At 38.2% G+C, this 12506-nt stretch overlaps 2 protein-coding genes across 12 annotated transcripts in view; both read left to right on the forward strand.

Moving 5' to 3' along the window:
- Positions 1 to 37: 37 nt before the first annotated feature.
- On the forward strand, positions 38 to 1787 carry LOC108148936 (ribonuclease P protein subunit p30). The gene is made up of 5 exons (XM_017276260.2): positions 38 to 256; positions 318 to 505; positions 971 to 1039; positions 1094 to 1368; positions 1429 to 1787. Exons 1-5 carry the CDS (start codon positions 166 to 168, stop codon positions 1700 to 1702), a joined length of 897 nt encoding a protein of 298 aa, XP_017131749.1. The 5' UTR covers positions 38 to 165; the 3' UTR covers positions 1703 to 1787.
- A 314-nt stretch (positions 1788 to 2101) lies between these two features.
- The window catches only part of LOC108148770 (serine-rich adhesin for platelets), a 44884-nt gene continuing 34479 nt past the window's right edge, over positions 2102 to 12506 (forward strand). For all 11 annotated transcript variants that reach the window (XM_017275980.2, XM_017275988.2, XM_017276021.2 and 8 more), the window contains exons 1-2: positions 2102 to 2191; positions 11902 to 12386. In XM_017275980.2, coding sequence (XP_017131469.1) covers positions 12343 to 12386 — 44 coding nt within the window. In that variant the 5' untranslated portion in view covers positions 2102 to 2191; positions 11902 to 12342. The remainder of the gene's footprint in view (positions 2192 to 11901; positions 12387 to 12506) is intronic.

A 12506-nucleotide genomic window follows, 5' to 3' on the forward strand; every position in this document is an offset into this window, starting at 1 on the left:
TTAATTTAATAACTACTAAAAATACTTATTAATGAAAAAAAATAAAATACTAGCTGCCAGCTCTGATAGAACAGCCACACTGTTACACGTTTTTCTGTAACTAGCTACGGCCACTCTAGACACTAGTTGCACGCTTTGGCCGAAAGTCAAAACAAACCAATAAACATGGAGCAAACAAAGCCATTTTACGATTTAAGCATTGCCTATAACAAGGACGACTCGGTGATGAGGGCCCTGCTCAACGAGCTGGTGGAATGTAAGTAGAAGTGGAAGATTTGAAATGTTTCTGCCCACTATCAACCAATAACTCTTTCCAGTGGGCTACAAAACCATCGCAATCGATCAGAGTTTTGATCACAGCAAAAAGGAGACCGGTAAACGGGGATCCGAGATGTTTCCCGAGCCCCACAAGATTGAGCATCTGCGCAAGGAGTTCCAGAACAAGCTGAGGATCCTGCAGAGAATCACCATTCTCTACGTGGACGTTAATGTGGCGCATGCGATGGTGAGCTCATTTACTCATGTTACTAATCATGTTCGCTGTAAGTTAATTACTAATTTATTGTCAAATATAGCTTTGCCAGATTGAGTGTATAAGTTAATAGTATAGATTTTATAGTAATGTAAAATAGTTCAAAGGCCGTTTGGAGGTTTTTTAAACTTACAGCAATAGCTAAAATGTACATTATTTTTGCTACAACCCTTTTATAATCCTAAAAGAAAATCACAAGGGTCATAATTTCATTTACATATATATTGTAGTTATTAATATATTATTTAAGCGTATAAGCTATAAAGGTTTAAACATTATCATTTAACATCTCCAAAAGTGTATAGTTAATAGACCTTTCGAAATTCTTACACAGCACCAGTTTAAATGTATCTTTATTTAGCCTTTGGAAGACAAACACATTTAATAATAAACATGTTGTTTGAAATCAGTCACCATAACTAAAAGTTTATTTTTCAGAGTGTTTCCCAAAATCTGCGAAAGTTTAATCTAATTGCTGGCCAGCCCAAAACAGATGCTGCCTTGACGGTACATAACTATTAATTACTCTTGCGATCTACTTTTAAGATAGTTTATCTTTAGCACTGTTGCACCGCGTTCAATGGAGACCTAATAAGCTTTGATCCTGTGGCTGGATCACGTCTTTCGGTCAATCGGAAAGCCTACCTGGTGGCCGTTCGTCGGGGCCTATTCTTCGAGATCAAATACGCCCCAGCTATAGCCGATTCGAATAACAGGAAGGACATAATAAAAATCGCACAGAACTATTGCACCAAAGGAAAGTCAAAGAACATCATTTTCAGTAGTGGAGCGACGCACGAATTCCAGCTAAGAGGACCCTACGATGTGGCCAATCTGTGAGATCTTCGCTAGATATATTATCGTTCAGTTCTTTTTCATTTTCTTGAACCATCTAGAGCCTTTATTTTCGGATTATCGGAGGACCAAGGCAAGAACGCTGTGGATCGGCATTGCCGGCAACTCTTTTTGAGGGCAGAGTCGCGTCGCATCGGCAAAACCATCATGTTTGTAAAGGGCAATGGACCTATTGTATTCTCAGGCAGCTCAGAGGACGACCACAGCGAGGGAGACGATGAAATGGAGGGTCTGGAAACGCAAATAGGAGAAGAGGATGAATCGGAAATTAAAAATGAAAATAAGCAATCCAATAAACGACTGAAAATGGCTTAGCACCACATATTAAATGCTTTTTTTTATAGGAAATGCCTTCTGTATAACCAAATAATAAACCTTTTTGTGTAAATTGACCAAACAATTTGGATTGTCAAATGCTTTTTTTTACAAATTCTTCGACTGGAAGAAAGGTTTACGGTATTTTTTTTTACTAATATGTTGATATTTTTTGTTTGAAAAAAAAAATTGCAAAGACAAAACGGTATGTATACAATATGTGTTGAAGTTTTAATTTAAAAATGTGTAAAAGAAGATATATTCTGATCCGTTAACACCATGGCGCTGCCACCTTATTTATTTTGTGCGGTATATTTTTAGTATGTAATTCAGAACGATGTCCAAAGTCTGGCTGCCTTCCATTCGAAACTATCGACTAAATGTCGATTTTTGGCCCAGCTCTAGCGTACAACAACAAAACAAAATGGAGGTCTTTGATGTGTGTGTCGCGTTGTCTTGAAAATTGCTGCTAGAATTTTGCGTTAAACGGTAACTAAAAGTGCAAATCAATTGAGAAAAATAGCGGAAAAACGCGTTTCAGGTTGCCGGCAACTGGAAAAGCACCAAATCCGAGCGGAATTGAACGTATTTTAAGCAAAAAATGCATTTGAAAAGCCCTGTGCGGAGACACTTGAAAAGAAAAAAATGTTCAAAGAAGAAGAGAGCGGAGGGCGAGAGAAAAAGAGAGCAAAAATAGCAGGGAAGACGAGCGACGAGACGAGAAGAAAAACGGCAATGCAAAAGAAATATGTATTTCGCGAGACGAAGAAGAAAAGCTGAAAAACAGCAGCCTATGTACAATTTCAATTGTTTTTTCCTTCGCAGTGCCAAGTGCATTTCTCTCTGTGGCTGTATGTGAGTGGCTAATGTGTGTGTATGTGCGATTAATTAATGGCGAAGTTGGCGGAGAACATCGAAAATCAAATGCAAAAGTGTGAGCGACAACCGTCTAATACAATTAAAAATGGACCTCAACTGCGTGTGTGTGTGTGTTTGTGCGCGATGCTAATTTAGGTTTTCGCCTTCATTATGATGTTTGATTTTAATCATCGCGTTGATTTTTTCTTTTGATTTCTTTTGTCCTGCTCTGCTCGCCATTTTCTTTGCCCCCGCTTTTTACTTCCAAAAAAATGTGTTTTACCTCGATTTTTTTTCTTTCGAGTATCGCGCGTCTCATATATTTTGTGTATGTATTGGTGCTGCAGTGTTGCCAACATTATTCGGAAGATGCAGCGCCGCACATTTTGCACCTGTGCAGGAGACAATCTGCGATATCCCCTCCACATCCTTTACCTCCCCCTCTTTTATTCACACCCCCGAGTTTGTCCATCTGCCATAAAATAATGGCCAACACTGCTACAGTTGCTCTGCTGTCGCCGCAGTCGACGTTCTCGCTGCTCTCTATTCACATTTTGTTATTGTTGCGATTGGAGAAATCGAATTGCAAAGCATTTACTAAATTTTTTTACCATATTTAATTCAAGTGAAAATCATTAAACTTGGATTTACTGTGAAAAATTTGAGAAGTTTTTTCTTAAAGTTGTAATTATAACTTTAAAAAATTTAAACCTTTTGATCTTGGCTAAGTTTGTGAAACTTTTCCTTAGCAAACGCTTAATTTTAAATTCACATTTAAACTCGGTAACAACACCAGTAAAATCAAAGTAAAATCAGACATTCGTAAAATATAAAAGTAATTCTTGTTTATACCTTTTAACTAAATATGTTAACACTGTGTTAATTTTGTTTTTACTATAGTCAGTATCTTTTAAGCCATATTAAATACATATATTTGTTCTTGCACATTTTTATATTTTTGGCCCATCAATGGGTTCCACTTATAATGGTGATTCACTTGGACAGGTTGTACTGTAGTTGGCATGCCCCATCGATATATCGATATTGATGGCCTGAAGTAGCACTCACATAGATACAGTGCAACGGTATCCCCATTTGTGGCTCTTCCTCTTGCTCCACCTTGATTGCTTTTTGCTCTGCTTCGGCCGCTGTGTCAACTCATCTGTCTGCCTCCCTACACTCGCTCTCTTCGCACTCACATACTCGCACGCACACAGTCGCTAGTGGACACACGTTTTTCTAGCCGGGCCACTCCGCTTCTTCCTCTCCCACTCCCGCTTCTGCTCTCGCACACGGAGCTCTAAGTCGCGCAATTGATGAGAGAGCGTAAAATTCATGCGCTTGTCGCCGCTCTCAACCGCGTCGCGTCGTCTGTTGTGCACCTCTTCTTCTTCCACTCGGCGGCTGTAACAATTTTTTCATTCCATCTGCGGCCTTTTTCTTTTTCCACTTGTGCAATTACCAAGACGCTGAGATTTTCCCGTGACTTCCAGCAATATCTATTGATTTCTTTGTTTCTTTTTGGCTGCAGTAAAACTACGTTTAATTGTAATTACCGTGCGTTAGTGTCAGTGATTGAGCGTGAGAGGAGCACACCGCGAGGAGAAGAAGAAGCAACAGCCTCGCGATTGTAATCGTTGCGCTTTTGCAGTTTTCGCCATTGCTTCTTGTTGCGGCAATTGTGCTACAATTATTATTTCGCATGTGTATCTACACTTGAATTAGCATTGTTGTTGTTCTTGTTGCCCGAGTCATTCGTCATCTGTCATTCTTCCGCTGCGCCTAACTATCGATAACTTGCGTCCAAAATGATTGCGTGACCAAAAGCCAAACCAAAAAACACTAAACGTAAAAACAGGAAAAAATTAGGGACGGCGAGAGAGAGGAGGAAATACGTGAACTTATAAACCACACAAAGGAACTGTAAATTGTGAGAACCGGCGATAATAAACAAGATAAAGTCAAATGGATTAGCAGCCCTAAAATAAAATGAAAAACGGTGAGTAATAGTATTTGCAACTTTATTCCAATTATAAGTTCATTGCGACAAACGGAATCGTGAAATCGCGAGCGATTTACAACAAAGGCCAGGCAAAAAATGCTTTTTAGGAATAATTATGTATCTTTAACCGAAACCAGATACACACGTACACTCAGCGAGACAGCCGAAACACCAAACACACACACGCAGACAGACAGACACACTGTCAAACGAATTGAGCGAAACACAAGCACACAAGCGTCAGCAAAATAATTTCAATCAACTCTTTTTCCGAAGAAGAAGCAGCAGCAGCTAAAAAAAACGTCACACGCCTGTTTTCTTCCTCTTCACAGCACTCGCCATCTCCTTTCCTCCCTCACTCGTTAAAATGTGAATAAAGCTAAAGTAAAGTTAACGCGAGTGGGCAGTTCCACTCATTGCTTACAGTTGTTCTTGCTTTCTTTGGAGCTACAGCGAAAAAATTAAGAAATAAAAAGAAAAAAATAACATACGTGTCGTGCAAATGAGGAGTGCAACAACGGGGGGCACACAAACTAAGACAAACTACAGTAAAGCTTCTAAATAATATTTAATATCTAAAATAAGTAAATTACTTTTAGCTAATTATGATTAATATAGACTTTGTAAGACAATAAAAAGGTATCTGCTTTTTAAGAAATTATAATGTGTATCGGTTCGAAAAATGATTAATTTAAAGCAAGATAAAATAAACATTTTATTTTTTTTTTGTAAACAAGCATGAAATGAAAAGCTTGTTTTGACTTGTAATAATAGCAAATACTTCCTGGATGATGATTATATATCAAAAGAATCGTTTGAAATGATTTAGTAAGGTTTAAAGTTATGAAGTTACAACTGTAACCAATCGAACAGAGCGACGAGCGCAAGAAGAAGAGTTGATGACGGGGGAGAGATAAAACGATGGTTGGAAAATCAGGCAGAGACGTCGACTGAAGCAACGACAGAGACCATATAATATCATCCATCCCAAAAATCCGAATCAAAACCGACCAAACAACACAAACACACAACAAAAAGGCAAACATTTGAACGACGACGACCCCAACTCACAAACACACTCAGGCCCACCGAACATACACAAGCTCAGATACAGATACATGTTCAAACAACAGGCACCACGATATGCGAATGCGAATAAAATAGCAGCAACAACTATGCGGCGAATTTGCACGAATCATGCGAATCTCCAACACACAAACACAAATGCATAATACGTGTTTTGTACTTGTCGCCGTAATGTTGTCGCCGCCACTCGCCGTCTTTTCTTCGTTTTTGCTTTGTTTCGCAGATTTTCTCTTCCCTCGCAATATCTTACTTCTGATGGCCGACCACCCAATAACTACCGCAAAACTCAACTTTGTCTGACTCAAAAGTTTAAATGAAGGCTATGCCAAGTATACTCATGGTCCTATTTACTATTTCAATATTATTAAAATATTGAAGTAAATAAATAATTTATTTTATAAAGCGTTGTTCCAAAAAAAAAAATTTGTATAGCTGAGGCGTTTTATTATATTTTCTTTAAAAACTAATTTTGAAAAAAAGGCACACTTGTCACTTTTATATTCAGCACATTCCTCTTTTTTTTTAAGGTTTGCAGATGTTTGCAGAAAATTTGGGCCATTTATTGTAAACTTCTAGTAACCTTTTATTGACCCAGAATTTAATATTTTAAATCGAGTGTTCATTTGTTAAAATTTTTAAGTTTTATTTAGTGTTATCGCTTTTGTTGCTCTGCCTCCTCGGTTTATGCGCATTTTTTGTTTTGACTGACTAACGCAACCTCTGCTGCCCACTCTCTTTCTATACGAAACCGTCGCTTTGTCGCTTTGTCTCTCCGTCGTTTTTTCTTTACTTTCCGTCCGTCTTTCTTTCTTTACGCAAGCAAGAGTCGACTGCGACGTTGGCAGCTCTGCCGCCAAAGGCCGGCATACGCCTCCCTCCCACCCCCGTCCCTTCTGCTGGTGCAGCACGTGATATACTCGCTTTGCTTTTGTTATTTTGCTTTTGGCCTGCTCTTTAGCGCTCGCTATGCTTTGCTTTTAAACTTTTTTTTTTAGTTGTGTGTGTGTCAGTTTAACATTTTTGCTTTTATACGCTCGTTTCACTTGTTGGGCTGTTTTTTTTTCTCTCTCCGATTTGCCGTGAGTTTCGTCGCTCTCTTGTTTTTAGCCGGCACGTCAGTTCAGAGAGAGCCGCTCTCTCCCTCTCTTTGGTTCTCTGTTTTATTGTCGCTGCGTTGACAATGGGCACCTCTATATCCATTCGATCCGGTTTAGGTCCAGGTGCAAATTTTATACAACAGCTTAACTCGATAATCGGGTCAGGACTTGTGTCTGCATCTGTGTGCGTTCCTTGCGGCCTCCTTTGGCCACTTTGTTTATGTGTAAATTTGGTATTTCTAGCGGGAAACATGGCGTCAGTTTTGTCGCAGATCCACAACTAGCCTATTTTACTTCCGGCTTCTGCGAATTACGGCTTGACACTTAGGGAAAACTATTTGAAACGTAGAACATAAAATTTGCAATCTACTTCAAAAAACATTGAAGACGTCATACGTATTTACGGGTAAAGCAAAGATCTTTTTTTATACCCTTGCAGAGGATATTATATTGTTGGTCAGAAGAACATAGTATAAATATTCTTGATCAGGAACAATAGGGGAGTCGATTAAGCCATGTCCGTCTGTCTGTCTGTTTCAATAACAGTTTGCGAGCTCAGTTTAAAAGCTAGCAGTCTTAAACTTTCTCAGTCGATCAGTCATTGTACGCAGATCAAGTTTAAAAAGCGCCCTGATCGGACGTCTATATCCTATAGCTCCCAAACTTGCAAGAATTGAAGATATTTCGCGCAGTGTAAAAGCTATTGACATGCATCTTTCGCAATCGTCTTTTTTTATGCATACCTTGATCAGGGTAAAAGCTCGTGCCGATCGGAAGTCTATATCATATAGTTATCATAGGGACATAGGGTAAAATCGCTTAAAATTTTTTACTTTTCAAATATTATTTTGTTATGCATACCTTAATCAGGGTAAAAGCGAAGTAAGTTTCCGTCCTCGTTTTCATTTAAAAAAGATAACAAATTTGTTATTTTGTAAGAGTTGCGTCTAAATTTTTTTCAAGCTTTGAATATATGTAAATCCTAAAAATTGAAATAAGGCAAATTTCCTTGTTATTCTTTATTGAGAACTATGTATCTTATAATTCAAACATTTCTTATGTTGTTTTCATATCATTAAAAGAAATAACTATTGCACTTTACTCATATCTAATGCCAATTGGGCCTGCCACGGTATATTTACCGTTAAACTTTTAAAAGGCTCCGAAGCGTTTGTAATTTTTGCCCAACGAACTTTTGTGGGTTGTTATACATATGTTTGTGTCTCTCAGGCGTTTGTGTAGTGTGTGAGTTTTGGCTGAATTCTCTCAGCTAAGCTCTATGGCTTTTCCGAAAACTGTGTGTGGCTTTCTGCTCTTGTGCTTCTTCTTTTGCTACAGCTGCCGCTGTTACTTTACCTATTTTATTACCATTTTTATGTACATATGTACGTCCGTCGTCCCGGGTGTGTGTTTGTGCGCATTTTGCTGCTGCGCCCATCTGTCTCTGCTGCTCTGCTTATGCCTCTGCCTCCTCATTTCTGCCTTGGCCGCTCTTTGCCTCTTTTTGGACCGCGCTGAGTGACGGACTTGGCTGCCGCCGTTGAATGTTGCTTTTCTTACAATAACCAACTGTACTTTTTAGTTACTGTTAGCAGGGGCCCAACCACTTAACTTGATTGTTATTAAAGCCCGATTCATTTGTTTGTGCATAAACATCATCCATGGTACGTAGTGTATGCATGACGACATTTTGCAAACACTTAGCACTGCAAAAAAAACAACACCAACACCAATCAGCTGCTAATATCATAACTTTAAGTATCTTCTTGGGAATACTTAACAGTTGGGCTTGAGAAACTCACGTAACAATTTAAATATCCTGAATAGGTAAACAGATTTTTCAGGATTTTCTCTCCTTCTGTCCAAAATTATAATACCTTCTGCAAGAATATAAAAACAATGAACCAATAATAATAACCATGTGGTGTTAGCCTTTGTTATACATTCCTCCTAAATGAATTTTTTAATATGCGTGTAGATTTGACCTGCCGCCCTGCAACCCCCCTTTAAACATTGTGGGTCAGAAATTCGTTACATTTGAAAAAGTTCAAAATAAAAGAGCAGACAAGTCGGACCTAAATGCGAAGCGAGAGCACAAAACAACTGTCAAAATTGTGAGCTAACTAAAAACATTTGCCCAAGACGCAAGGTGAATGAACCTTTTTCTTGCTTTTTGAGTTTTGTTTATGGGGTTTGGTTTTGCAAAATGTTTAATCTTAAGCTTTGGGGAGTTTATTCATTCAGGTTTTTTTTATTCGTTAGGTACAGCTTTGTAAAAAATTACGGCAAAGGTCGTATTTGAATATGTTTTAATGTTTCCATTAAGTTAACAAACTAATGGCCTTTAATTGAAAAGAATTTATGTTTGAATTTATTTATTTTTTTGTATATTTCTTGAAAGTTTCTTTCTTTGGAGCGTGTGCTATGCTATGAAATAAATTTAAGTTCTTGTTATATTTACGGCATACATTATAGGGATTATAAAGCTCTAATGTTAATATATTTTTCCTATTTTAGTAGTACTAGTACTTTGCACCTAGCTGTATATGCTTACACATTTTAACATGGCAATCGACGGGTAACACTTTTTTAACGGTGAGAAAACTGAGACTTGAGGTGAACTCTTTTGAGAGCGCTTTTCGTGGCTCATAAAACGATGAAGAAGCATGGGAAAAGAGAAGAAATAGACCCTGCCCGAAAGCCAAAGCTAATCCGCCATTCTGAAGGTGGGTGGGGTGGTGTTGTTGGATTGGCGGATCGGATTGTTGGTGGTGTCGACGTCGTCGGGTCACAAAAATGTGGCTCGCGTCTTTGTCGTTGTGGACACACTGAAATTTGCTTGTCTATTATCACCTTTAATCGATTTTTCGCTTATTTAAAACAAACGTACAGTTGTGCGCAAAGACACAAAGTGACATAGACATAAATACAGAAAGAGTCGGAGGAGAGAGGCCGGAGAGAGGCAATAAGTAAAGTATAATTTCACAATTTTTTAAATGTCTGCTTTGCTTACCCAAACACACAAGCAAACACACCAAGCTACTCAATTACATACCAAAAACATTCGTTCATATGCATATTACTATTGCTTTTAGTTTATTGTTATTGCAATTACTCTGCTTGATTTGTTTTTGTAATAGCCACGCCAAAAAATAAGAAGAGGCGGGCAAGAAGTAAAAACTAAAGCGAAAGAAGAAAAAACACGACATACACACATTCACCACTTACTGATAGATATCTGCCAGATATACATACAAAGTCAAGTCTCGCCGCATACCATTACCATTGTGTACGGGCGTGTGTACATACCGCTCGCCTAATAATAATGGCAAGAGCTGAAACTAAATAAATAAATAGCTGAAATTGCAAAAGCGAATTGTAATTGATTACGGCAAAGTCAAAGCAGCCGGGGGTAACAAAAACGAATATGCACTGCGAAAAATGATCGGGTGTGTATCTATACTTTATTATTTAATTCTAACAAGCAATGATTCACTAATGTGTAATATACAGGCAGAACACAAAATATTCTTCCACATTAAGAGCTTACATGACTGATACATATTTCAAAAAAGTGTCGATATTAATTAAATTATACTTCGTTTCAAGAAATTTATCAAAATTTTAAACATTTAGTAAATTGATTTTTTAAAGCAACCTTTTGATTTTTGTGGTTTTAAAACTGAAAATGGAGCTCTATAGCTGTATTCATAACAATCTAGTCCGAGTTTTATGGTTTTAGCAAGATTACAGGTGACTTCGGCTTTCTTCTTGTTACTTATAATTTATTATCTTAACTAGTTGCTTATTAATTTGTCTCGGTGTGTAGGTCACGACGACTATCTAAATGACTGACCAATGAGCTCGAACAACTCACGGCGAACTCGCAAAGGGGTGGAGAGGGGTAGTGGGTGGGTCGAGCGGTGCTAAGCTGTCCGCTTAGTCCATGTCAGCCACTCCACATAAGTTTCTCTGATGATGTGCCATATAGTAACTGTATGCCATTGAGTGTGTGAGTGTGTAACTAGTTGACTGACTGCGCTCTCGGCTCCCCCCTCCTCCAATCCCCCTCTTCTCCGCCCACCTCACCCATCCTCATCTTTTTGCACACGTATTTATAACAGTACACCGAGCAGCGAATTTCGGTTGTCTATTTGTTTGTGTGTGTGTAAGTGCATATCGCTATGTACTCACTGTAGTTTTGTCTCTATATCTCTCCACTTTCCATTTGCACACACATAAAACAGACACCACACCTTGCCACCCCACCACTCCCCCTCCTTTCCGCCCCATTTGCATATCTTTGGGCTCTCGCAGCTTCCAACAATAACAACAACCAATCGTCAGTATACCCACCCGCATTTTTTCCTTCGCTCTCTGCGGATTTTTCACTGCTACTTTAGATTTTTGGCTAAAGGCAGTCGCAGAGACAATGCGAAAAATCGATAGAGTTGCCATTGTTTTTTCTCACTGTCGCCGCAGAAGATTTTCACCCAAGATTCACATCCACCCACCACTTACTCTTGCCTTAAGCTCTCCACCAAAACCAAAGAAATCCAAAGCAATCTCGGTTTTATCCAACTCACCATTTATCTGAAGTGAATCATAAATTAGTTTACACCTTTGGTTTTCAACTATTTTATTGAGTAAAATTTAAATATTAGTTTTACAACCTGACAATATTGCTCAACATTTTGGGGGGTGAAACTGTACGTTATATGTGCCATTCTATAAAATCCATAAGCGTATAGCTTTTCCCCTTAAAAGTTAATGCAACAGCAACAAAAATAAATTGTAAGAGTAAAACAATGCGTTCTATTATAAAAGTGCCTTAATACTAATTATTATTGTATGACTATTTGCTATTCCAAAAATAATCACAAAATTTATATGAACAACAATTTTAATGTAATTATAAAACACAAAAAGTAGTCAATATGTTGACTAATTACCCTTTTTGCTCTTTTCTTTTCAGATCCATTATATTTTTTACATAAATCAAAACGAATTGCAAACCTAACGCTTAAAATACGTTCAAAACTCGAATAATGCACTACTATCCGATAAATTACCGTTTGACGTGAAACCTTTTATTCAAAATTTATCGATATTAACCCATTACCCATTCGAAATCTTTCCGAAATGTTTTTTTGCAGCTGTGAGCGAATGTGTTTCAATGCGAATATGTCAAAGGTCGGCCATGAAGTGCGCGAAACAAGAGACACAAATGACTTTACCATATAAAAGCAACAACAAGACGTTAAATTGCACACCAGTTGTAATTAAGTTTAGTAGTTAGAACCGCAACCAATCAATAACTAATCATAATCGATAAGGCGAAGGTGGAAAGAGAGACCGGATCGCAGGGGTAAAAGTGAGCAGCGGGAAAACAATATCCGCACCCCCTGAGAAGTGGAACTTCTCCTCAATCGCCTGGTTCTCAGTCACCGGCTACTTTCCAACTTTCGACATTTTAACAACGACCACGCGCAGAGAGCAGCATCAAAATTAAGCCAATAGACGACCAAACATAAAACGCAGCGGCGTCCTTCGACGCGTAACGGACATTTCTGTGTGCGCTGCGTTTAAAAAATCTGATGGATGGAAATGCACAAAATATGTTTCACGGAAATCATCAAGGGTGAGTTTTTCTGACTTTTATGATGTTGTCACCCCAAGTTCGGAAAGAGGCTATTAGAGGTCTTGATGACTGAGATTGTTTCTTAATGATTGTTTTTAATTGATTATAATTTATTTTAAT

This window comes from Drosophila elegans, unplaced genomic scaffold (assembly GCF_018152505.1).
Source record: "Drosophila elegans isolate 14027-0461.03 unplaced genomic scaffold, ASM1815250v1 contig_814, whole genome shotgun sequence".
NCBI classification, from domain to species: Eukaryota; Metazoa; Arthropoda; class Insecta; order Diptera; family Drosophilidae; genus Drosophila; species Drosophila elegans.